The 27519-nt window shown below is 38.4% G+C and overlaps 1 protein-coding gene across 4 annotated transcripts; it reads left to right on the top strand.

Moving 5' to 3' along the window:
* The first annotated feature begins 822 nt into the window (after positions 1-822).
* NOS2 (nitric oxide synthase 2) lies at positions 823-27519 on the top strand. 4 transcript variants are annotated; one of them, XM_027781400.2, is made up of 28 exons: positions 823-7245; positions 7345-7425; positions 8833-9008; positions 10150-10246; positions 10825-10947; positions 11038-11186; positions 13212-13374; positions 13818-13909; positions 14306-14447; positions 14868-15007; positions 15577-15751; positions 16517-16618; positions 16960-17154; positions 17495-17577; positions 17901-18045; positions 18301-18405; positions 18563-18612; positions 18707-18881; positions 19359-19491; positions 19903-19981; positions 20882-21060; positions 21707-21870; positions 22572-22782; positions 23097-23184; positions 23626-23747; positions 24869-25017; positions 25832-26026; positions 26621-27519. In XM_027781400.2, exons 3-28 carry the CDS (start codon positions 8902-8904, stop codon positions 26732-26734), a joined length of 3477 nt encoding a protein of 1158 aa, XP_027637201.1. In that variant the 5' UTR covers positions 823-7245; positions 7345-7425; positions 8833-8901; the 3' UTR covers positions 26735-27519. The 4 variants fall into 4 exon arrangements, with proteins under 4 accessions (XP_027637201.1, XP_013151689.1, XP_055652645.1 ...); XM_013296235.3 differs by having other exon boundaries at positions 7342-7425; XM_055796670.1 differs by having other exon boundaries at positions 823-7425.

Here is a 27519-nt window from a genome sequence, read left to right as displayed (position 1 = left end):
AGATGTTGAAAGCTGTGCATGGTTAGGCAAGACTGGCCTAAATGTAGCGTTTTTCAATAAGTCATTCAAAACAGCTTAAGCAGGTAAAGGGTGCATGAAAATAAAGTAGAGTCATAAAATTGCCTGAGAAAATCCCTGTCTGTCCAGAAAACAATAAAAAGCAGCTGAACATAGTATGATTTTGTGTAGGCTAAGTTATGCTGACCAGAGTTTGATGCTTGAGCATGCACAGAAAAAAATTTTTAAAAAATTTAAAAGTCTATAAAGGCTGGTATAAAGGAAAAGTTAGAAGCTTATAAGTCAGCAATAAAGATGAGCACTTGACTATTATTGAAATTGTTTGAACAGTGCTGTATGTTTCAATAAAAAAAAAATCAAAGGAATGGAGAGAAATCTTGTAGTTAAGGATTGCAAGTTACTTTCACTTCCTAGTAGAAAGATCTCATGTACTGTGTTTAGAGGTGAGGGACTGATGAGAGGGGAAATGAACTCACTAACTAGGTGTACTTTTGTTGGAGGTGGTAGTGGGAGGGAGCACTATTTGCTGAAGGACTGAGGCTGGAAGACTTTGTTATGAATTCTAATCAGGAAAAAAGGATAGATTCCACGTGGACTAAAACTTTTATACTAGAAGCTGTATAAAACATCCCTGTCTCTTTTTCCAAAATCAAATATACCAGTTTCTATCAAACTTTTCAGACTGTCTCTTAGTGCTAATAAATATTGGTAAGTATAGCTGGATCCAGAGAGCCAAAGAAAATCTTCCATTCCAGAAAGTGGTAGAATAGATGGTTTTTTGTTTGGTTGGTTTTTGGTTATATCAGGGTTCATGGTAAACTGTTACACTAAGAAAACTAAGAAATTCTTAAAATACTTCTGATAAATTTAAGTCTTTCAAACTAGGCTGACCCAAAGAAGTATGCACGGTTACAGAAAGGAGTGGTTTGCTTTGCACAGGCAATCTGTGAGGACTGATGGTTGACTACTAAAAAATGAGGCTATGCAGAGCTGGTCTCATACACCTATTTCAATATCTGACGCTTTCCCACAATATTGCTTAATTAGAGATGGGTTATTTGTGGCCCTAGCAAAGTGCAAAACCACAGTCAGGGTGGGTGCAATAGGCTGATCAGTACTGTGGTCAGCAGAATGAGATTTAGCATTTCTAGATGTGGAAAATGTTCCTGTAGCTGTTTCCTTCTTGATCTGTCCATACTTTTAATCCCTTTTCTTATCAAACAGATAAGCAGGCTGGGACAGTATTAACATAAAAATAGTAGACAGTTTTTGAGAGAAGATCCCTACTGGTTGTTTAGAAAGAAGTCAATTAGGGCAAGAAAAATTCCAGAGATTTGGGTAGAAGTATGACTTGATAGAAAGAAAGACATGCTAAATATGCAGATCAAATAGCTTGAAATAGTTCCTTTTTGTCTGGTATGAACTGCTTAGTGAAGCCATTTTTAGATTTTTTTTATTTTTTTTTTGCAGCAAATGACCAAGATGCCTAGTGATTCTTTCTCAATGTTAAGCAGATCAACTGCTCCAGCAGTCACAGCTGCTGCAAACAAACATACAATGAGAGCAGCAGGAGGGTGCTCTCTCTTTTGATAACAAGTTAGTGATGTCTTGTGGATTCATTTTAGTGTTTTTCAGCCAACCAACATCACATTTGTGGAAGGAAATTGCTCACAATTGCTTCATAAAGAAAGCATGTGGTTTAATGGCATAAATAAGAAAGCAGGCAAAATTATTTATGAGTATGCTCTTCTACTTATTTTTCCCCCCTTCAAATTCAGCTTCATGATTGTCCCTCAGTGAGGAAATACAGAACTGGATGATGATCCATCCTTCTCTGGGTATCACAATCGGCCCATGTTCTTCAGAGGCGGAATTTTTAGACTGGGATGCAATACTACAGTGAATGCAGATGCTTGCTTGAGGAATGAAATTCAACCAGTGTCTGAACTTGTGCCTAAGATCAATTTCCATTGGGCCAAGTCAAAGAAATGATGGTCAGTGTTTTCTCAAAGCCATGCACAGCAGCTTATAGTATTCACATGCCAGTCAGGAAGGCCCTTGTATATGGAGGTAAGTAGGGTGAGAGAAATCGAGAAAAATAAGAAACACAGTCTCTGGGTCCAGTACAGGAGGACAAGGAAAGTTTTACAGTTGTGTACATCAGAGGTTTTGTAGGAAAGGCTGACAGGAGGATTAGTGATGCTTTAGCAGAGAAAACACGCTTTTTAGTTGGTCAGAGCTCCAGAGTTAAAGACTTTGGCACAGTCCCCAAAGAAAAGAGAAAAAGAAATTGCTGTGAACATTGTCATTGCCTCCGCTCACAGTGAGTCTACAGTAACCAAGGGAATGATAATTAAAAGATTATACTGGGCCGGGGGGAGGAAGGGGGAAGGGACTTGAAAGTGTGTTTTCTGATTATTTCCTGAACCAGGTAAGATCGTTAATGATTTAACTTTTTACTTCCTTGATCCAGGATGGAGTGCTGTTACTTCTCTTTGCATCTAAGGTTATCCTGAGTGTTTATTACCCATTTTAGTAAGCAAAAATGTGATTTTTGTTATCTTAATATTGTGTCTATGTGCTTCCGAAACAGAATATGGCAGAAATAGACTGCATTAATTGCAGACTTCAGGCTCTGGGGATTTTGGTGAACTTCCCAATAGACCTAATAATAACCTTTTTCACAGCTCATTAAACTCTGAAGAAAAAGTCTCTGTTCATATCTCATGCAAAGCATGGACTGTATTTTGTAATTACACTGAATCTAATGTAATCATGTGAAATTTAAATAAAAGGTAAGAAACAATCTTCAGAAATCAGTGATGGAACACTGGATTAAGAGCCTTCATCATTGCCCAAACTGACTTTATTGATGTGAATTGCAGGTAAGTTTTCAAGTCCTGTTAAGGTGAAGAACATGATCCACCCTCCATGATAAGAGACTTAGAGCCCTTCTCAAGGATTTCATGGAGTGGCTAAATCAACCTCCAGAACCATAGCATTCTCTACTCAGCTTCACAGTTTTTGAAGCAGTTTCTATAGAAGTGCATTTCTTAAATGATATCTCTAGCATATTTCCATGAGAAATAATACCACAATTTGCTGTATGTTCCTTCACATTGTGGTTAGGAACTGTGCTGTGAGATCAAAATTTTGTGTATGATATTTTAATATATTCTGGTGAAAAACAACACTGAATTGCAGAAGGCAGCTACACCATATTAAAATGGTCCTCGTGATTTCTTAGGCCGAGTTTTAGCTTCTCTTCCCTTTTGTTCAAGGTTTTTAAAAAAAATTCAGAACTTCAGTTACTTTTACGCTTCAGTATTCTTTTTTTTTGTTTGTTTCAACCCAGAAATCTACAGATTGTTTTTTGAAAACCAGTATTAAATCTCTTGCATTGTCTGACCTTGATTAGAAATTCTGAATCCTGCTGACATCAACCAGCACTCTGTTACATAAATTGGAGTTTCTTACTCAGACCATGCTTTTACTAAATGGGAACACATTTGCAATTCTGTAGTTCACTGTTATTTCTTAAGCAAAAAAATCTTTATGCACATGGTAATCGTAAGGTCATCTTTCTTTACATTCTGCTGTGACAAGCATCAATTGCAGGCCCAGAGAAAACAAACACTGTTCTATATGTTTTCCCTATCCACATGCCAGCTTTTCCTTAGGCTCCAGACAATGACATCTTCAATTGGCTAAAAATAATGAAATTACATCAAGGAGCATAGGGCACGCAGCCCAGCAGACAGCCACATGAGGTGCATGCAGGACACTGGGTTTTATGTCCAGTCAACTGCCTATTGCTATTTTACTACTTTTTTTTGCTTTAATCTGCGAGGCTGCTGCAGCTGTGGCTGAGCATTGCATGAGTGAGTCAGTATGCAGTTGACATCACTTCTGCTTGAGACAACGTGCATCCAGGCACAAAGTCTGGTTATTGGTTGTCTGATTGCTTTGTCCCTCCTTCAGTTCCTTGTTGATGTTTGTAACATGCACACATGGGAATTCTGAGAAGGGTGGCTGTTGAGGGGATTTTGTTATTACTGCATTTCTGAATTGGCCTAAATTACAACTCGCAGGCAGGAAGGGATGGGTTTACTGGCACAGCACTGTTAATTTAACGTTCTCCTTAACTTTCATTTTCACCCTCAAATGTTCACATCGTGAAACTTTCCACTCTGCTCTGTCATTATCTCTCATTCAATCTTACACTGCCTAGATCACGAGATGAAAAATGAAACATTACATTTCTTACCCTAAACTGCTGATTTTAATATACCTTAAACCTGTAGAAACTAAAAAGGAGTCTAGACATAGACTTGGGATCCTACTTGTATTTGCATCTTTTCAAGTGCCTAGACCTGAGCCTTTGAATTTGCTTTTGATAGAAAGTTGCTATCCCTGCTTTACAAAGAACACTTCAAAATAATGAACAAGCCAGTGAGCAAGATGCTCCAGTTAATTGTAAATACATTAAAATTCTTCAAGCTACAGTAATCAATCAAACTAAAGCAACAATTTTGCTGTCTTGCAGAGTCTGAGGGAATATGCAAACAAATTTTCTTAGGGAAATCAAAACCCAAACCAGTGTAAAAGATTATGATTAACAGTAGTCAGTGTGAGGAGATATTTGGGAACACCTTTTTTAACAGTAGTTATTAATTATATCTACCTCTGTCAGAAACTACCAGAAGCCTCCAATAAAATCAGTGAATCTATTGAGGTTCCAGAGCAAAAAGGCAGGAAGAACTGGTGAGAAGCTCTATTGTTTCCTTGTGTAAATCTTCATTTAAAGACATACCAGTGCCTGGGAGTTGGCTTCCATGGACCAGTTGGTTTTTTTCTGTTTAAGGGTGGAATGTCATAAGTGTCCTTAATTATTTTCACATGTTTTTCGACCTTCTAAATTGAATGTAGCAAACTGATAAAGTTGAAGTCTTGTATTTTTGTAGAAGTTACCAACTTCCTTTTCCATGTCTCAGGCATTTAAAGTAGAAGGTGACAAAGTGGAAATTTCTAGTCTATATTATTGTGGAATTCTAGAAACACTGTTTCTATCTCCATCCTTCAGTGCAGAACATTTTCACCATACTCTACTCAGAAGAGCTTTAATGACAATGACTCTGAAACATACCCACATGAAATTAGCAAGGACTGAAAAATAAGACCAACAGAAGTAGGTCACCTATAACTGTTAAAAAGCTCTTATCCTGCACCGTATAAATAAGGAGGCTGAATAATAAAAGCTTAGCAATTCACTTACTCCTACTACGATACATTGTTTTTTACAGTATTAGACATTAAGATTCCTCATGTTCTGTAGAAAAGAGAGGTCAGATTTAATAAGAAAGGGGAGGATGTAAACAGAATTTTTAAACCCTGACAAAACAGCGAATTCAAAGAAGAGTACAACCTTGTCTTTGAACTCTATCAGTCCTATCAGTCCAGGTACCTTTCATTTGACCTTTGAGACAGACAGAGTTGTATTCAAACTCAAGCAATTACAACTGGTATATGGTTTGGGAAGTGCCGTCGTGGATTAGAAGCAAGGTAGAAATTCATGACATGGCATTGGGTCACACATTATTTCTGCCTGCTGATTAGATGTCTGGAATATTGTAAATAAAGGGATGTCAAGTGATAATTCTGCTGAGAGGGAAGGGTATTGTGGGGGAAAAAAAATCCTGAACACTCAGCGAATGCAAAGAAGCATGGACTTGATACAGTCAAGCAGATGAATGCTCAAACTACAGAAAACTTGGGCCTATTTTTCAGGAAATTAATCTTTAGCAACCCTGGATGGTATCTATATAGGTGTGTGCATGCACGAACACATGCACACATAACTCTGTTTACCTCTAGGATTGCTTACACAAGTGCTTAATGTTCATTTTTAAATAGAAAAACTAGACACAGAAAGAAGAAAATGCCTTGCCCAAGCTTGTCCAGTAAAAAAAAAATGTGACAGATGAAAAGAGAATGTGTGTTTCCTTGTTTCTCTTGTGGGTTTGTGCACTATTTCTGTAATCTTTGATCGACACCTCTTTCTCTAGTTATCATTGTAATGATTTTCACCTTGTATTAGTCAGCAAATTTAAAAACTGTCTTTAATTTGAAAGCAGTTCTAAAAAGTTTCCTTAAATTAGTCATACGTAATATCAATGAATGAATAACTGGGGCCAAAATCCTTGGGAGCATACTGACACACCACAGCGTTTCTGAGTCTGCAGTTGCCTGGCAGCTCTCTGTACTGCATGCAGCCGTTGGCTCTGGGATTGCTTGTGGCTTTCAGACCATAGGTAGAAACCTGGTTTTGTAATATGTGAATGTCCACGTGTTGACTAAAATTGAAAATCAGCTTAAGAATCCTATCTTCATCGTTGTCTAGGTGTCCTGGCATTCACACACACAACATGGTGTGAATAGCTCATACCTCAGGGAGCTGCAGTTTCCTTTCAGATTTTGAATTATGTCAGAAAAGCACAAAGGGACAAACCTTACAGTCAGCAACAGACAATGAATAGGGAGCTCTGGAGAGGAAGAAAGACTATAAATACTCTGGTGAGAAAGATCCTTTAAAACTTGATCAAAAATAAAGAAGTAATATATTTGTTAAACTTAAAATACTTGTCCTTAGTTGTAATTACCTGTTTATATGCTTTACTGGTCCATATCCTAAAGCTCTATGGTTCTGTAAAATGTCTTGAAGTTGCTCACTCTCTTTCTACAGCTGCTAGTTTAATGTATAGGAGAATGGCCATGCAATGATAAAATCTCTTAGAGGTCTTTCAGGATTTTTAATTTTTTTATTGTAACACTGCCTGTGAGGTTGCAAAAACTGTTCAGTGTGATACACCATCCTCAGCTTCTACGTGTGCTCGGTGATGAGGTTACAGCACACTGTGCAGGAAAGAGGAGATGCTTGCATGGTGACTGGCCACCTCTCTGCCTCCTGTCACACACATTATGTAATGCTGTGGCAGCACGTCAGCTACCCACCCTCCAGTTCTGAAAGAAAATAGAGACATTTTGGGATTCCCCTTTTGTCTGCTATCCATATGTAGCCTAAGTCTGCTGTTTTGCCCACATGATCCTGGGGTATAAAATGCTTTTGCCTTACAGGAGGGTTACAGAGCAGGAGAGATTAATGGAAAGAAATTTTGACAGATAAGACCGTCTCCTGGCAGGTTTGGAAAAACTTCTCTCAAAAGCACGGTAAGTTGGCACTGTGTACGTGTTCTGTTTCCATTCATTTACTGCAGCTTGCAAGTAACTATATGGCAAACTGTTTTGTTTTTTTCCCCATATTAGCAGTGAAGTGTTGTAATCAGTCTCCTGCTGTTTCCGAACTGTCCTGCTGCTGTGAAAACTATTCCTCTTTCTGCTGATTTAAAGGTTTGTGCATGTAAGAGGTAATACTGTAAATGTTATTTAAAGAACCCTGTTGTGGAAAACATGAAAATTAAGCAAGTTCTTACTCTGAATGCCAGTGAAGGGAAAATGTCTCTTCTCTCTTTTTTCTTTTTCTTTCTCTTTTTTTCTTCTCTTTTCTTCTTCTTTTCTTTTGTCTTTGTCTGGGGTTTTTTTTCATTTTTTTCTTCCTCTTTTTCTTTCTTTCTTTCTTTCTCTCTTCCTCCCTCCCTATCCTTTCCTTCTATCTTTTTTCCCTCCTGTATTACAAAAGTGTATAGGCACACTGCAGCGTTTTTTATTGCAGAATAGTAATTTAGATTTGTTCCTATTTTTTACCTGTAGAGAAATGCTTATTACACACTGTTTCTTCTAGTGGGAGTAACAGACAGGTCCTAACACCTTACAGTTTCTGCACAGGTAGTTGAATGGATTTCTTTTCTTTTGTGATTTTACAGTGGACAGCCACTTGGGAGCCCAGCAATATAAATTTGTATATATACATACACAATATATGTAATTAGTAGTATACATAACAAAATAATACATAATTTTCATCGGGATTATGTAGCAATGTATATTTTCTTTAATTTTTTGAAAACATCAGTTTTATTTCTGTTACAAATCGGATTCAAACGCTGAGACTAATTCTGCTTTGCCTAGCATTTTACTAGTTTGTGCTTCTGTCACACCTACCCTAGTGCAAAAATCCATTTTTGGATCAGAGATTAGCAAAAGTGTTTGCTAAAATGAATAACATTAAACTTTGTACGTAACATATATCATTTATATAAGAATGTATAAATATGTCTTATGTATATATATCTTACAAAATACAGAATTCAGGCTCTCAAAATACCATTTGTCTCCAGCAGATGAATACATTGCAAAATGTTTTGGTTAGTTTACAGCCCAGTTTGGTTGTGGTTTTTTTTTCCTTTACTATGTGAGTAACACAGCAACATTTTACGTCGCTTTTCCTAGCTAACATATAGCGATGTGAATTAACAGGACATATAATAACTGTTAACAAACTTTTGAAAACCACATAACTTCAACCAACCAACCAAAACAAACAAACAAGTGTCAGTGTGTGTTTTTTATTGAAGTAAAGCAAGCATGTGACTTTCTTAGATGCAAGTGGTGGTTTATGTAACTGGGGAACATTTGAAATTCTCTTGCCAGTATTTTTAGAATAAGGCATGGCTGCAGCATTACACTGACAAAGAGAACTGTTAGTTCTAGTATCATTAGAAGTCAAGCAGTTTTCATTTTTAAAAACAGGATGTTAATTAGATCAGATCAGTTAGTCTGGTGAGTTTCTGAATAATTTTAAAGGGAGTTACCTTCTTGGTTTAAACACTGACCATGTTGGTTTTTTCGCCTCCTCAGAACTGTTCCCACATCACATAAAACAAGATTTCAGCACTGTGAACTGAAATTATAAACAAAGCATACAAAATGTTGTGCCCATGGCAGTTTGTGTTCAAAGCTCGTGCTGCTAAGAATGAGTCCTCTGAAGAGAAGGATATCAATAATAATGTGGAGAAAGATAGGAAGATCCATGGGTAAGATCTTTGTTTCTTAATGGTTTCATTGTTCCTCTTTCATTTGAAAAGGGAGGCTATTTAGTGACTTGAGTTCTGGAGAAACCTGTAATGTGTTTCCAAAACAATAATATTGATCAAAGACAACTGTCTGGGGGGGTCACTGGGTGGTGCTGACTTGATAAGGTATACTTAAGCTTTTGTGTCTAAGTTATACAATCATTGAGGAAATAAATCATCTTGTTTTCTCTTTCTTAGTTCTAAGTTTATTTTGCGTGTTATAATGGTTTCATATATGCCAGGACTGAGGAGGCGTGTGTATGCTATAGAAATTAGCAGACTGTTTGTTAATGCTGTAATTAAGTTAGTAAAGTAACTCTATGACACAATTTGTACAAGACACCACATAAAATAAGTTGCACATGCATATTAAATTTCTGATTTCAGGCTGTTACTTATTTCAGTTTCCTATCGCATACCGTTTCTTTCTCAGCCCATTCCCTACCCTTTCCTGTCATTGCTCAGAGTAGTTTATATTCAAATGTGAAGATACCTGAAGCTGACTAGTGGAAGTGGGTGATGCCATATGCTCTGCTAGCTGAAAGACATCATTGCCTTCTCCAAACTAAGGATTTTGTGTGGAGTTTGTGGTCTGGATGCGTCTTCAGTGTTCTTGAATATCTTCTGAAACCTGATACCAAATTAAAAAGTAGGAGTTCAGAAAGTAAGACTAGGTGGAAAGCAAAGGAAGTTAATATTGAAGTATGTTATTTGCTTAATGGGCTGGAGACTGGATCTAGCTGAAATTTTCACACATTTCCGTGAAGTTTTCAACCTCCTTGTTTAATTCCTCTATTTTCTGTCCAGATCATAACTGTACAGATGTCCTTTGTTTAGCTCACATCAATGATATTCAACCTTTACCATTCCAGGCTGTATCTGTTGTTTTCCTTCCCACACAGTGATCTGGAAAGGGTGATTGTAGCTTTACTATTGACTTACTATACCCCACTACACCCCTCACACTGCGCAAATGGTTAGCTTGTTGACTCAGTACATCTTTAAGAGATAGCTCTGAGCATCTCCCTACTGATGCTGAGGATAAAACTAACAAAAACTAAGTACATTTTGTTATACTGAATTGTCTTTCTGTCTTTTAAAGCTTAGGAAATGATGATGCCAAATTACATGATCTGAGCAAGAAGCAGATAGAGATGCCGCCTATTGCAGCTTCAGCAAAGGCCAGTGGTGGGAAAGAGGTCTGTTTCTAGCATCATTGATAATAACAGTTGACACGGATTGTGCTTACTGCTCAAAACTTCTCAAATATGAGAATAACTGTGGTTACGTGAGGTTAGGACTGCTGTGAGATCTTTGGATAAAAGATCTTTTCTGAACAAGAAGGAGCTTTGGTAAGCCTTAAGGGAAAGAGGTGACCCAGTGGGGACTGGAATCCCTGATTCCTTTATTTGCCTTTGAAAATCCAACCTTCAGTAACGAACATGTCCTTTCTCTAAAATTGTCTGGTTCACTGTTCTCCTGAGAATGTTGACTATTATGTTAAGAGCCCTTACTGAAATTATAAATGTGCTTGCAGTGGCAGATGCTGTTTGATTAGTACAAAAAAACTTCTTTTTTTTTCTTATTTCATATCAAACTGGATTATATCAACAGTTTTATACTCGAATGAATAAACACTCATATTGGAGAAGATCACATATCTGATTTCTTGAATTTAATTTGTAGTATTTCAGTAGTCAAATAAAATTTAAAATGAAGCTTTAAGGTAATTAATAGGTCTGAAGACATGATGTATTTCCATCTTTCCTCTGACCAGAATCCCCCCCCAAATGGTGTCAAAGCTTCAAACCAAATATTAAGATGTCCAAGACACATAAAAGTAAGAAACTTGGGAAATGGATCCAGCTTTCTCGACACACTACACCTGACAGCAAAGGAGGTAAGATATGAAAACCTGAACAGTGATTTTTCATAACTTTGAAAAGATACAGAGTGCAACATTGTTTTTTGACATTTTATTATTTTTCAGGTTATCAACTGCCGGACCAAAGCCTGCCAAGGGGCACTCATGACGCCAAAGGGCATGGTGAGAGGTACAAGAGATGGGCCAGTTCCACCGGCAGAGCTTTTATCTCAGGCAGTAGACTTTATCAAGCAGTACTACAGTTCATTTAAAGAGTAAGCCAACTTTACCTTTGTTTTTGGTATGAAAGTCCTCTGCCTACCTACCTGTCTGACACTATAGGACAGTTTGGTTTCAGCTGTTAGTAACTATCATGTTATATAGCATGCATTAAAAAAAATAGGTACAGACTATTAGAAAAGCTAAATAAAATTATTACTGCACTTCATATGCTATATCTGCCAATCTAAGGTCTTGGGAATACGGGAATGGACTTTATACGGTGCATTCCTCAGCCCCATGCCTTCTGAGTGTGTTATGTTATAGTGTGTTTATAATAAGCAGCTTGGTTAGGACTCTCTTACAGAACATTATCTTCTGTTTTCTCAGCACTGGGTGTTGATGGTATTAGCTCCTACTCAGATCAGTCTTAAACATGAATAATGCTTTTTGTTTGTGCTCTTTCAAGTATCTTCTCTCTGTGTTCTTTTGTTCTCTGTTTTGACTCTCAAGGATTTAGCCAAAGATTGGAAGGCCAGTCTCTTGCTTCTCAACCTTGCTCTGTGCTGTCATCAACATAAGCTTACTGAGCATGCTGAGAGGGGTGCTCTAGCTTCAGAAAAGAGGTTTGTGTTTTCGCAAAAATGGATATGGTGCGGAGACATCTCGTTGCAGGAAAAGCTGGAACAGCTGATTGAGGTCCAAGAGTTGCAGTGACATTTCACATGACAAACTTTCAAGTGACAGTTCAATGTTTGCTCATCCCATTATAAAACATTATCAAACTTTCAGAGGGACTCAGCCACATAATGGCTACTTCTTTAGACACTTTGAACTCTTCTACAAAGCTTTCTTCCTTCTGAATCCTTCTGAAAGTCCCAGTCTTACACGCAGGCTGTGTTCACTTGCCAGTGTATTACATTTGCACATCTCTGTTTCTGCTCGTCGCTATTTGATCACGTTGATTTACACTATCTTACATGCTTGCCCTTGATCTTTCATCTTGTTGAAAATGTGAAAACTCTCAGACAGTGCAGGCTATTTTCATTCTGTCTGTAGGCCAACAAAACAATTTTTGTCTGTGCTCTGATAAATATTTCTTAATATTTTGACTTCATTCTCTGTTATCAAAGTGAAGAATTCTAGAGTTGGTTTTCCTGACAAAGGAATTGCTCAGCGCTTCCCTTCAGGAATGAAAAGCCTACTTGCTTTGCCCAGAAAAGCTGTGTCTCTGTGAAAATAATAGCACTTTGAGAGGACATTCACTATAATCCTACGTTTAGGCTGAAGCTAGCCTGTTCTCTACTTTTCATTTGCTTGTGATTTGACACTTCTTTTTCAAACTAATCTAGAAAATCCAAATGTAAACTGAAAAATTACACAGAAAAGTTTGTGTTCAATCCATGTATGTCAGGTTGGGAAAAGATGGTGTTACTACTTAGATGTGTTAATTTCTTCCTTAGGCTAGTAAGCTCTGTAATTAGCACTCAGTAAAGACAGTTCCTAAATTCTGAAGCCAGCAAAAACTCTCCTCAGCAGTCCTCAGAATCCTATGTACTTAACTCATCCCTTTACCTAGAATACACCCTGCTTTTTGATAAAAATCTTGGAGCCTAGAGTGCTGCACCAGGTAACAGCTATATTTCAGGGACAAAAGTGCAGTGCAGTGGAGGGAAGGTGGGGAACAGATGATGGTAACTTCTCACATCTGAAGCACAGGGGAACTGCTGACTTTGTGAGGCAATAGATATTTTCATAAAGGATAGGGTATTTTATGTTGACTTACATCCAGAGAGTGTAGATTTGTAACAGGAACAGGTTTCTTACTGTTTACTTGCCATATCAACCTATGTAGATGCTGATCCTCTGCATGGAAATTTACTGTACTTGCATTCTGGCAGATAAAATGAGCAATGTAAGTAGAAGTCTTGCCGTGCAAAAGAATGCTCAAAAGCTTTATGGCTTCAGCAATGCCTGTGCTGTTCTTGACCCAGAATATAAGGAGAATGTCTGCAGTTTAAATCAATTCTAAGTAATGAAATTCTCATTGTTTCTTTTCATGGCTGTTTCCTGTTCAAAAGGCCAAAAAAAGAAGAACACCTGGTCCGACTGGAAGCAGTGACCAAGGAGATAGAAACAACAGGAACCTACCATCTGACAAAGGATGAACTGATCTTTGCTGCCAAACAGGCCTGGAGGAATGCACCTAGGTGTATTGGGAGAATCCAGTGGTCCAATCTACAGGTAACCTATGAGTCTAGACATTATGGACCAAATAGTGATCTGCTGTAAATCAGAAGAATGTCCTTTACTTTGGTAAAGTATGCCAGTTGCTTCAACTGAGGACTACTCCCTCGTGTACCTATCATAAGATCAGCATTTTTTGTGTCTGGCTCTGTGCTTCATAGTTGAATAAGAACCTGTGTAGGAGTGCTAGCATAGGAACCACCTGTGTCATGGAACCAGATGCATGTCTTTGTCCTTGGAGAATTGTTACGTATAAAAATGATGCATAAAAGAACAACAAAAAAGAACCTTTACTAGTGGAGTTACAATTAAATTGAGAGATACTGATTTTTTGTTTCGCTTTTTTCCTTAATCTTTGCTTTCCTTAAATGCATAAAGAAAGGATCTTGCTCTACTGTTTCAAAATCAATTTTTTCTTTACGTTTCTTTTGGAAACATAGGTATTTGATGCACGTGATTGTAAAACAGCAAAAGAAATGTTTGAGCATATCTGTCGTCATATTCAGTATGCCACAAATAATGGAAATATAAGGTAAGCCTCTTTAATTTTAAATAACAAAAAAACCCATCCAGATCTGGATTCAAAACTCTACGTAAGACCTGAAATGGTCTATCTAAATATTTTGACAACTAGTCTCTGGTCTTAATTCTCCTGGTATTTATATGTTCCTTTCATGTGTACCATCAACCATTTTGAAATTTTATAACATGCATGGCTGATGTTGCAAAATCTTTTGTAATTCCTGGGGAAAAGAGATTATTTGAAGATTCAGGGGGGTGGATAAAGAAGATGAATTATTTTATTTCTACTGATGTTTATTTTATAAATATAAAATAATTGCTGTTGCTAACAATTTATGTCTTAATAATTAGAATGTGTTTAATGTGCTGCTGTGGTGTAATGGGATTTGATTGTCTCTCTGGGCAGATCAGCCATTACTGTCTTCCCCCAGAGGACTGATGGGAAACATGATTTTCGTATTTGGAACAGCCAGCTCATCCGATATGCTGGATATCAAATGCCAGATGGGTCTATCATAGGAGACCCTGCCAGTGTGGAGTTCACACAGGTACAGTTCTAAATACAGAATCACAACTGCTTTCCATCTTGCCTAACCCATCTGTGTGTCTCTTTTTTTTTTTTTTTTTTCCTTAAATTTTTATGCAGATTGGGAGGGAGGTGTGGTGCTAAGGAGTGAATGAGATGCTCTGCCCCACAGGTTCCAGGTGAAGGTGGGAGCAGTAATTTCTTACAATCTTGATATAAAAATACTCCCCTCCATCTCAGAACAGGGCAAGCTAATGCTCCCCTTAAGTCAGGGACACAATCAGTACCTGAACAACATGTCTCAACATCATTTGAATAGGAAAGATAACCCTTATCACTGAGAATTTACCTCAGCAGGTTTTAGAGGGCTAACATTCTTTTGTCTTCAAATCCAGAGAGGGGGAAACCTAAAAAGCCCAAAATATACTTTCTTTGTTTACAGTTGTGCGTTGAGCTTGGGTGGAAGCCGAAATATGGCTGCTTTGATGTAGTTCCACTCATTCTCCAAGCAAACGGCCAAGACCCAGAAATATTTGAAATCCCGCCAGAAATTGTGCTCGAAGTGCCAATGGAGCATCCAAAGTAAGCACACAAGATTTAGATAGTTGTATTTTTGCTCCTGCCTCACCTTGGCAGGTTATAATGCCTGTGCCTGTGGCAGTCATTTTATGGGTTCTTTGTTAGGATGAAATTATGAAAAATTGTCCTGAAAGATAAAATGCCTGTTAGAACAATGAAATGAGATTTAAATTAAGGAAGCCAATAGTAGTTTTATTGGAAACCTTTTTTTCCTGATCTACATTTCAGTCATGTTCAGAAATTTTAAAACGATCATTTCTTGTGCCAGTGTAATACATGAGTGAAATATGGCTGCAGTCATAACAAAATATTTGTTGCTTTTCTGTGGGGCTTTTTTCTTCGTGTTTGCTTTGGGACTGGCCTGCAGATTGCAGAACTCTGTGAGGCTGTTCTGCAATTTCTTTAGCAGGCAGTCCCCAGTTACCACATTGTAAGCGGGAACTGCTATGAGCTTTTGCAGACCCTGCTTCATGGGTCATTTCTCCTAGAGTTAGTACTCTTTAGCTTACTGGACTTTTCTGGGTATTGCCTGAAAGTAAATGAAGTAATAAATCAAAATGTTTGTTTACCAGGTTTGAATGGTTTAAGGAGTTAGATCTGAAGTGGTATGCACTGCCTGCTGTTGCCAACATGCTTCTTGAGGTGGGAGGCCTGGAGTTTACTGGGTGTCCTTTCAATGGCTGGTACATGGGGACAGAGATAGGAGTGCGAGACTTCTGTGATGTACAGCGATATAATATCCTAAAGGTAATCTTCTAAAGTAAAGTGTGTTCTGCAAAGGGAATGAACCTGATGGGTAAAGCGCTTTTGGAAAAGAGACGTTATCAGTCTTTGCTGGGATGGGTGTTGTATTTACATCACACTTAACACTTCAGTGCTAATCTAATGCAATATCCTGACTATTGTGGGACATCTTGAATTTCTCTCAAGGTTATGGCTGCCAGTTTGTATGACTGTTTTTACAGTGTTCTGAGAGTATCTGTTCCAAGTAGCTGGATAGGATGGTAAAACTGCAACTGTAAAAACCCATAAAATAGAAAATGGTGTCCAAATGTAATTCTTCCCCAATTTTACCCTAAGTCCTGCTGATTCAGGACTTTTGGTCTCTGTACGTTTCTCAGAGGTATATTTATTTCAGTTCAGGTTTGCTGTTGACAAGGCAATGGAGTCCTGGGGGTTAGTTGCAGGTCTTGGGCACCTCACCAGTACAAATTAATAATGATGACTTATAAGCAGATACTGGCACTTTTAAAACCCTTTAGTCTAGGAGAGAACCACTCCCTGTTTTATCAAACTGGAATAGATAGCCTCAAGAACCAGAACACCATAATTCAAGTTCACTTCTAATCTCAAACGTTTATACTGACATAGCTTTTCCCAACATAAGACTGCCTATTCCCCTTTCTGCAACAGTTCTTCCTGCAAATTAAAGTGATGAGGTGGAGAAATCATGATGTCTAAGTCCCCACATAGTAAACTTGCTTTTTCCTTTTCTCTCTTTTTCACATGTAGGAGGTAGGGAGAAGAATGGGACTGGAAACAAACAAACTTTCATCGTTATGGAAAGACCGAGCTGTTGTAGAGATAAATGTGGCTGTGCTTTATAGCTTCCAAGTAAGTCAATGGATGTGGTTTCTGGAGAGACACTGAATATTTTGTGTCTCTTTACTTTCACTTATAGCAGCTTTATACAAGTATAGTGCCAATGGACCAATGCTCAATTGAGGTTATCAATGTGATTCCAATAGAGTTATTCTTGATTTACATTTGGACGTAGGAGTCCTTAATCAAAGGTCCACCTCAATCTGTATCTGTATAATAGTTGCTGATATTTCCCAGCACTAAATAAAGTCCTTGAAATATTAACCAAAGCAAAAGGATTACTTCAACTACATCAGGAAGAAGAGCAGAATGGGATTTTTTAATGTACGTCTGTCTTTTTGCAATTATTCTAGAAACAAAATGTGACTATCATGGACCACCACTCAGCTGCTGAGTCCTTCATGAAATACATGCAGAATGAGTACCGTGTACGAGGAGGCTGCCCGGCTGACTGGGTGTGGATTGTGCCTCCCATGTCAGGGAGCATAACTCCTGTGTTCCACCAGGAGATGTTGAACTATGTCCTCACTCCCTTCTATTACTACCAGGTACACATTAGTAAAAAAAATATTATTCTAGTAGACTTCAGAAGTACAGATGATAACATGGGACCTGAAGACGTCTGAATGAAAAGCCCTGGTTAATGGCAGTTCACTAGAGAGATTCATAAATAGCAGGCAATATCTATTGTACTGCGGAAGGTTCTGTTAGTTCTGGTGAATTCTCAAGTTGAAAGTAAAATGCAATTTAATGCTACCGAGACTGATCCCATATTTGTACACGGTGGCTTGTATATACAGATTCTGTTTAATATGGCTGTTTCAAAGATAGACAAATTGTGTATTTATTTTACATTTCTTACCTGAAGCTTAACTTTTTTTTTTAAAGGTGGATGCATGGAAAACGCATGTCTGGCATGATGAGACCCGGAGACCAAAGAAAAAAGAAATAAAATTTAGCATCTTGGCAAAGTAAGTGATTCAAATAAGAGTCTTCATGCTTTTGTTCAACTATTCTATTCTTGTGATGTTTCTGTTCCACTTTTTGGGGGTTTTCTGAATTAATTATTACAGTAGGGACCACTTGAATTGTTTGAATCATAGACTTACCTGACCAGTTAGTTAATAGTTATATTTAAGATTCTTATTCAGGGCTATCTGTAGTGTATTGCTTCTGAACTATCTTCCAAAGAAGAACCATGCTCAAGATCAGCCTTTCCTAGCTTGTCTGTGAATCAATCTGAATTACTGTGTAGCTATATTAAAGATTGTATGCGATTGTTTTTTTTCCCTAGGGCTGTACTTTTTGCATCTTCACTCATGCGACAAACAATGGCAACCAGGTCCAAGGTCACTGTAATCTATGCAACAGAGACTGGGAAATCTGAAACACTAGCAAACAATCTTTGCAGCTTGTTCAACTGTGCCTTCAACACTAAGGTAAGAAAGTATAAATCATCCATGCTAAATGACGAAAGAAGTTTGGCTAGCTTCCTCAGCTGCTGCAAGCTTTTTCATTCTCTAAACCAATGTTTTGAACGTTCAGTAAATACCAATTGGACTAGAACTTTGATTTTGTATTCGTTTAGCATAATGCCTTGTTAATTTGGTCAACAGTCATCTGACAATCACAGAGATATCTAGTGCTAGTTCTTATGTCCACTAGCAATTTATCATGAGCTTTATACCTTCCAGATTCTGTGCATGGATGAGTACAACATTTGTGACCTGGAAAAAGAAACGCTTCTTTTAGTGGTTACTAGCACTTTTGGAAATGGAGATTCTCCAAATAATGGAAAGGTAATATTAACCTCAGAAGTACGTATGATGCTCAACTCTGAGATCAAAGACAACCCCTTCATTTGGCTCATGTACTTGGCTAAGATATGGATCAGGGTCTCGTTTCTGTTTTAAATCAGTGTTTTTCTGACCTTAATTATTTTATGAATTTTTACAGACCTTCAAGAACTCCTTGCTCACCCTGAAATTTCTGAGAGGAAAAATTAGGTAAAAATATTTTTTGTTTGGTTTGCAGGTGATTGAGTCCTTTTGCATTTCATTTAGCAGAACATAGTGATCTTATTTTTATCTCTTTCTGCAGATATGCTGTGTTTGGTTTGGGGTCCAGCATGTATCCAGAGTTCTGTGCTTTTGCTCATGCCATTGACCAAAAACTGGCCCAACTAGGGGCTTCTCAGCTCACTCCAATAGGCGAAGGAGATGAACTCAACGGGCAAGAAGCAGCCTTTCGTGCATGGGCAGTCAGCGCGTTCAAGGTGACTATATAAAGAGTTAGCTCATATGTTGGTTTCTTCATTCATTCATTTTATTTCAGTATTCACTAGCATCCCATAAAAATGGGGGGAAATGAAAGAAGAAAAACTTCTGGATTTATATCTGAATTTGGAATTCCTCTTTTCTACTGTTTGCCTAAGTTGAAGAGGGAACTAGACCCCTTTTCTATTATTTATTAATATTCACATAAAGTTCCATGAAACCTTTTGGATAATGGAATGCTTAGTATGAACAAGGGTGGTAGCATAAAACATCAGGATTTTTTGAAGCAGATCAGTGTACTGGTGTGCAAGTGGAACTTCACTGAACTCACTGTAAGCCCTGCAATATCACTGAACTCAACAGAATCAATAAAAAAATAACAATCTGTGAAATTGATATCTCCTCATTAGAATTATGACAATGATAATTTATTTTTTTTTTTACTATGAATAACCTTAATTTTTTCTTTTTCCTAGACTGCCTGTGACATTTTTAACATCTGTGGGAAAAACAGTATTCAGTTGCCTGAGATATATACCTCTGATGAAAGCTGGGATCCTAAGAATTACAGGATAGTCCATGACTCTCAGACCATGGACTTGGCTAAAGGTATTACATCCCACCTTCCACTTCCTCTGTCTGTTTTGCTTCAGACGGGTCTGAACAGTAACGGTTTTCTAGAAGCAGTATTGGTCCTGCTAGATCATAGAATGCATATAATAAAGTACAGTGTTCAGAAGAAAAAAAGATCTTGGTTTACATTGTATAAATTATATTTTCCAGCACAGTAACATCAGACCACCAGAACTAGCACACATTTTGACAGCCCCAGAAGAACAAAAGCTGAGATGAGCTACTTTCAGTCAGGGAGGGCATGCATATAGGACACATAACTGACTAAATGTATCTCACATTCTAGGGCGAGCATGGTTCAGTTCTTTTCTGCATGTTATATTTGAAGGCATTTTAAACAAACCTAATCACAAAATTACCATGAGTCATGTCCTCTTTTCTTGACAGCACTTGCAAACATTCATGCCAAGGTTATAATTCCCATGAAGCTGAAATTCAGACAGAATCTTCAAAGTTTAAAGTCCAGGTACGATACCTCATTCTTTTGAATATTGTAATACTACAGTTTACTAAAATCTTAAACATCTGAAATGCCTGGTTATAAACATCTTCTCCCTGCAGATATTAAGAAATATATATGAACTTTGTACCATCGTTAGAAGTAGTAAATCATTATCACAAGACCACAAGAATGTGTACAGTCTTAGCTCTGGTCTAGCTAGGGTCTAACTTCCCAGTAGAGTCTCTAGGAGCGTAGGGAATAAAAAACTCTGTGACACAGCCCTTTGATACCTACTAAATGTGGAAGGTTGGGTGTATGGTCTCTCTCTCTTGCTTGGTATGCTACATGCCCGGCAAATATTTACTTCGTTTAGTGGAAAAATTGCCCCTTAGCAGAAAAAAAAAGGAAAAGGTATAGTGCAAAAAGCTGTTGTACTGCAAAACAAGTTGAGACAAGACAATACACAAAGAAATACAAAAGGGTAATCAGTGCTAACATCTGTCTTAGAATTAGCATCTGTGAATAGCTCTTCAACATCCTCTGGTAGCTCTTCTTCATCCCTGTTCTAAATACAGTCATCCTATGGGAAGTCCTCTGAGCTGGTTTAAGATGTTGAGTATTCAGTCTTCAGCAGAGCTGCACTTCTTTTCATTGGCTGATTACAGGCATGTTTGTTCTATACTGGACAGATCAAGTAGCACTTGAGCATCTTGTTTTGATACAAGTACTTCACATGTCTGGGCTATTATTTGTTTAAGTCTCCATGAAGTACTAAGCTGGTCTGATAATTTGGTAATGAACATAAGTAAGCCCTTGCCAACTGTCACTTCAGATTTATACCTTTTCTGTGCAATTCAAGGGAAATCCTGTTGACGTAACCAAGATCTGTCTGATCCTTTCTTTTTTTTTTTTTTCTATATCTAGTCGTGTTACCATTCTAGTTAAGCTTTCCTGTGAGACTAATCAGGACATGCACTACCTGCCTGGAGATCATATCGGGATTTTCCCAGGCAACCAGCCAGAATTAGTCCATGGCCTCATTGCCCATGTCAAGGATGCCCCTCCAGCTGATCAGACTATCAGACTTGAAACCTGCACTGGTGGTAAGTTGGTTCTCTTTAGGTAAAATAACAGAGGATGTCTGACAGATTTCTCTAAAATTCCTGAGAATTTTCATAGATGAATTTGATTCTATTATCCTTTTCTTAAGTTTTAATAGGGTTTTGTTGATGCTTTTAGTTATTCTTACAATTCTTAATTCTGATTTTGCATACTCTGGCAGTCCGTGGTAACTTCACCAGTGTTCAGAGTTGTCCTGGCTTTGACAGTATATGTAACTCAGTTGCTGAATTGGCCATTGACTGCAAATAAATTAATCAACAGTTTGCTTATAGTTGCTACATATCAGAGTCCTAAAATAGATTTACATGTCATGACCATCTTTTCCATCTTAGTAGGAACAATCTGCTAAATCACAGGATTCTAACACACAGGAAGATTATTTCCTCGAGTGAAAGTCTTTACATCTTAAAGTGGTGTTTTTTTATCATAAAGTTCTCTGCACCAGATCCTCCCCTTACAAAAAGTTTGAAACCTCACATTAACCTCTTTTCAGAAGGGCCCTGTGGTCTAGACCTGCTGCAACCTAGTCTGAAGTCATATTTTGAAGGACACTGAGTTTTGCAAAGCTCTACAGCTGTCAAATCCCATGGGAATTGCCATGTGTTCTTTTATTCACCTCATTTCCAGGTGGCTACTGGACGAGTGACAAAAAGATTCCCGCCTGCACACTCCTGGAGGCTTTGACATACTTGCTCGATATCACTACTCCACCCTCCCAACAACTGCTAAAAAAACTTGCCCAGCTGGTAACAGCGGAAGAAGACAAACAGAGACTGGAAGTTTTATGTCAGGTAAATATTAGGACTAGATTTATGTTAGAATACTGTATACCGCACCATCTGATGCCCTTTTACTGTGTAGCAGAAGCCTAAGAAATTTTTGTAGTGATGGTCCTTGCTTTTTGTTCCTCTGATACGCATTCTGTGTACTTGTAAACCCAACCACAGTGAGAGAAAGGGTGGTCCTGTGGCTCAGCTTGGGTGTGGGAATCAAGAGATTTTTTCAGATCTGGTATTTCCTCTGTGACTCTGGGTGGGTCTTCTGGCCTGCCTGTTTTGCCAGCCTCATGGTGGTTTCTGGTGATACACCATTAAAAGACCTTTGGGTGGAGGGGTTGGAGGGGACCTGGTAGATATTTTTGTCAGAGAATTTGGTACTGTGAGAGTAAGCGGGATGGTACTTTAAGTAACCATTTACTCATAGGTGTGCTAAGTGCTTGCAAGAAACAGATTCTATTTCTGTTTCTACGTCCTCACTGAGAGAGCTGGTATCTGAGAAAATTACAGTGGTATTCTGTACTTCTGTTTTCAAAAATCAAACAATTTCTTAGGAAACCCCAGTATTGGTCTGGGCAAAGTTTTGAGAATTCTCTGTTGATTGCCTGCATATTTAATTGAATGGATAGCAGGAATCGTATTTATAAGTGACATTGCAAATATCCCTGAACTCCGCATGACCTGGTAACATTGTGGTGGTGACCTTTGGCTTTTAGAGCACAGAAGAATACAATAAATGGAAGTTTTACAACAGCCCGAACATCCTGGAGGTCCTGGAGGAGTTTCCTTCTGCTGAGGTCTCAACAGCTTTCTTACTGACTCAGCTGCCATTTCTGAAACCCAGGTACTATTCCGTCAGTTCCTCCTGTGACATGACAGCCAGAGAGATTCATCTGACAGTTGCAGTCGTAAACTACAGGACGAGAGGTAATGGATTGTTGTTTTAATTTCTTTCTTAAATGATATTTAGGCTGCATTGTGGTTCAGAAAAAAACCCCCTTGTCTGCCATCTGGCATGAAGCATATCTATAACAAAAATGTTGTATTGTGATATATGCAGGGTAGTGTACTGCAGTGCTAATTTGCTAAAATCCTGCATCATCATCATCAGTGTATCCTTTTTTTATAAATCATTACTAGATATATACTCAAAACCAATAATTTTAAATATAAACAGCGCTGTTTTAAAAAATGAAGAGCTCTTAAATACTGACAGAGATATTTTCCTTTGCTCTGATTAGATGGACAAGGGCCTTTGCACCATGGAGTCTGCAGCACGTGGCTGAATACAATAGCTCTCAATGAAATAGTGCCATGCTTTATACGCAGGTGAGTATATGACAGAGCAAAAAGAAAAGAAAAAAACCCAGAAAACAGCAGGTCTTAGTTCAGCTTCTTCAGTGTTTTTATTCATTGTTTGCAAATGATTTTCAAGTGACTGGTGACAGAAAGTGGGAATATTTGTTTGAGAAGAGAAGGAGCTCCCTGTCTCCCAGAGATGAGATCCTTTACCACATGTTATGTTGAGTAAAATCATAAATCATTAGAAAATTCTGAAAGAATTCTATTCATATGACACCATCTCCCCTCTCAGCATATCCGCTATGGAGCAAATAAAGCTAAGGAAACAAGAGGCAACTGTCACCAAGTTAAGCCCCATTACTCTTTTGAAATCGGTGACTTACACTGTGCTGCTCAAAAGCATTCAGGAAACTGACACTGAGATGTCAGTCAAACTAAGTACCTAATTAACATATTTTTGCATTTTAGTGCTAATGAATTCCGGCTCCCAGAGGAGCCAACCAAGCCATGCATTCTGATCGGTCCTGGAACAGGAATTGCTCCCTTCAGAAGTTTCTGGCTGCAGCGTCTCCATGACTTGGAAAAGAAAGGTACTTATGGGGATTGCTCCAAAAGGGAGGCCATAACTCATCTGGCAGCAGAAGGCATCCCTACTCCTCCAAACAAAACCTCTGCAGAGGGAGACACCAAGAAACATTAGCCAAGTAAACACCGTAGAGATTTGTCATCCCAAGACCGATTGACACTGCACTGAAACAACTAATCCATCCCCCTTGAAACCATTCTGGTGGTCTTGGGGTATTTGATCACTTGGAGGGAGCAGCCCATGTATCCTTGTAAATACTGTATGTTCAGCAACTGCCCCAGGTGCTCACACAAGGGGCCACAGTATGAAGAGGAAACACTTTGGCCTGCTGGTGTCGGCCTGTTTGGGGAACCTGCTCCAACAGGTGGTTCCACATAGTTCTCCAAGGACTTGGGCAGATTCGATTCTACTGCAAGACCCTAAAATTAGAAGTTGTCACACATAGACACACACACTGTCCTTCTCAGGTGCTCAGTGAGAAAGGCTAATTATAAAATCATAGAATACCAGGTTGGAAGGGACCTCAAAGATCATGTGGTCCAACCTTTCTTGGCCAAAGCATGGTCTAGACAAGACGGCCCAGCACCCTGTCCAGCTGAATATTAAAAAGTGTCCAGTGTTGGGGAATCCACCACTTCCCTGGGGAGGTTATTCCAATGGCTGATTGTTCTCAACGTGAAAAATTGTCCCTTTGTGTCTAATCAGAATCTCCCCAGGAGTAACTTGTACCCATTACCCCTCAACTTTTCCATGTGACTCTTTGTAAAAGGGGAGTCTCCGTCTTCTCAGTAGCCACCCTTGAAGTACTGGGTCTTGAAAGTACTTGAAGTAGGTCTCCCCTAAACCTTCTTTTCTCAAGGCTGAGCAAACCCAGTTCTCTCAGCCTTTCCTCAAGCATCAGTCTTCCCAGTCCTTTGGTTATCTTTGTGGCCCTTCTCTGGGCCCTCTCCAGCCTGTCCACATCTTTTTTATCTAGCAGGGACCAGAACTGAGCGCAGCATTCCAGCTGTGAAAGAGACAGCTCTGCGCAGCTCGTTACTGTGGCAACGGGGCCCTCTATGGGAATAGTCATCAGATAATAGGCCTTACCAGGAAATACAAAAAACTTTCCAATGTTGGTTTCAGGGATCAAAGGTGGTGACATGACATTATTGTTTGGCTGCCGGCAGCCAGACATGGATCACATCTACAAAGAAGAAACTGATGAGATGAAGAGGAAGGGAGTCCTGAAAGAAGTCTATACAGCTTACTCCAGACAACCTGGCCAACCTAAGGTAAGGCTAGTTCCTTTGTTCTTTAAGGGTTGGCTCCTTCCACAATAGTCCCTAGAGTTAAGACTGAGGCTCTGCTTAACAATTCTTTAAAAGAAATGTTTTTCTTTTATTCTTTTCTATATAATAAAATACTAATAATTAAATAAATAAAAAATTTTAAAAATAATTTAAAAAATGCTACATTTTGCTTCAGTACATTCTGGACAAGTGACAAAAGGCCTCACTCCTTCAAAATAAGGGAGAATCTCACTGTGCACTTCAGTACAAGCAAGCTATATATATATAACCCCCTCACTGCCATATAGAGAGGCACTTAAAGTGCAAACAGCCTGTGAAACTGTAAGTTGGAACATTTGCAGGAATCTTAAATTACAAGATTTGATTAACCCATGAGTTAGAAATTATTTGGCTCTGGCCATTTGTCACTGTTTTAATGTGACACAGTGACCTGACCCTGGAAATTAATTTTGCTTAGATTAAGTCTTGATTGGAGAAAACAACAGCACTTAAGCTATCCTTTTTTTAGCTATCCTACTCTCCTGGCAAGTTAGGAAACTTTGGCAGTTGTAACTGGTTCTAAAAAAGAAGAGTCTTAGTCTCTCTAGTTTAATCAGGAGACAGGCCTAGCCACCAAATCTGGGGCTTGTTAAGACAGTGTCAAGACATTTTTCTTCTTTGCTGTGGTGCAACACACAGCTGAAATAGCTAGGGCATTTAGAACCTTCCTGTGTAGACCCACATTGAATTTAGAAAAGTCAATAGCCAAAGCAGCGTTTGAGAAACCTTGTTTAACGATCCTTTTTCTGTTTCTAAGGTCTATGTTCAAGACATCCTTCAAAGCAAGTTGGAGACCAAAGTGTGCAACCTCTTGCATAAGGAGGAAGGGCATCTGTATGTCTGTGGGGATGTACACATGGCCAGGGATGTTGCTCAGACTTTGAAAGGGCTGCTAGCAAAATACCTGAATCTTAATGAGCAACAGGCAGAGGAGTACTTCTTCCAGCTAAAGGTATGTGATGATACACAAGGCATTCTTTCCAGTCAGACAGTGTTCCAGGATGGGTTACAGAAGTCTTCAAAGTCACACTCAAGATCTTGCAGGCTGCCATGAGCTTCTCTTCAGCAGAATATATAAGGAAAAAAGCTCTAAGTGATCAGTTTAATCCACCCACCATGATTTAAAACACAGTTTTTGTTCAGTTAGGGTGTAAGTGACACGTAACGTTGTTCTCTTACATCTACCATTTCCCCCAGTGTCTCCAGCTGGGGTGTGGACATCAGCTTTGCAGTGTGTCTGGAACATCAAGAGTTTGATACTTCATTGTACCAACAGAGGAAAGTGAGTTTTAGAAATTAGTGGGCTCATCACTAAAAACACAGTGCCTGGGTCTGCTGGCTTTATAGGACCCTTTTGCTATCAGAACTTCTGCTGGAGCACGTCTGCCTGGGATTCAGACAGGTTCATTGTATGGACAGGAACAAGGTCACCAGCACAGAACCAGTCATATGAATGCAAAAGGACCTTTTAGTTACTTAACTGCTATATAAGGATGAGCAAGCTGCATTTAATTCACCTCTTGGGCTTCCTTTCTTTTTTTTGCAGAGCCAAAAGCGTTACCATGAAGATATATTTGGGGCTGCATTCCCACATGATGTCAAAAGAGGTGTAAGAGCTTTGCAACCCACCAGTCCAAGAACAAATCAACTTATGTTTTAGACAATACTTGCACATTTGTTGTTATTTTCAAAAAACAAGGGGTCAGATCCTCTTTCTTATACATCTTAAGTCATACAGATGTATATGATTGTAGGATCTGACTTTTAAACCTCAGCCTTAATTATGAAAAATACTAAATTTAACTTTTGTTGCTATTTATTCTAAAACTTCTTTTAATAGATTATCTTAATAGTGGTGATGCAAATTATTTTTTTAATACTATCTATGCTGATATGAATCTGCTATTTTTTCTAAATACAAGGAAAATTTAGTTATTTACTATAAGTTGCATAAGTTATTTACTCTGTGTAAGTACGTTACATAAAGTTACATAAATAAGTTATTTACTCTAAGCTAGAACTGAAATCTTTTTTTGAAATGTACTGTTTGTCTTGGTGAATTTATAAAAAAATCAGATTGTTTTACTGTGCCTATTATTTCACTTTAAAGCAATTAAATGGATGGTTGTGTCACTTGGAATTATAAAGTCACACACGTTGAATCTGAAGCAATGTTTGCAGAAGAGATAATAATATAATGGTTCATAAGTGGAAATACCTGCTGCACACACTTCCAATGTGTGTAAGTGAGGAGGCGGTAGTTCTGAATTCTGCTTTCTGTGGTTCAGGTACTTGAACCTGAATTGTTGTTGTTACAGACCCTGTGGCAGTAAGGTTCAGAAAATTCTAAAGCACTTTGTACGTTTGAATTCTAGGCTGTGATTGCCTGATTTGTTTTTAATAAAAGACACCTTTATATTGAGACAAACAAGTTGGTGTGGATTA

Source organism: Falco peregrinus, chromosome 2, assembly GCF_023634155.1.
Source record: "Falco peregrinus isolate bFalPer1 chromosome 2, bFalPer1.pri, whole genome shotgun sequence".
NCBI classification, from domain to species: Eukaryota; Metazoa; Chordata; class Aves; order Falconiformes; family Falconidae; genus Falco; species Falco peregrinus.
Note: the sequence above shows the minus strand (reverse complement) of the source record. Positions and strands in the feature narration are given on the sequence as shown.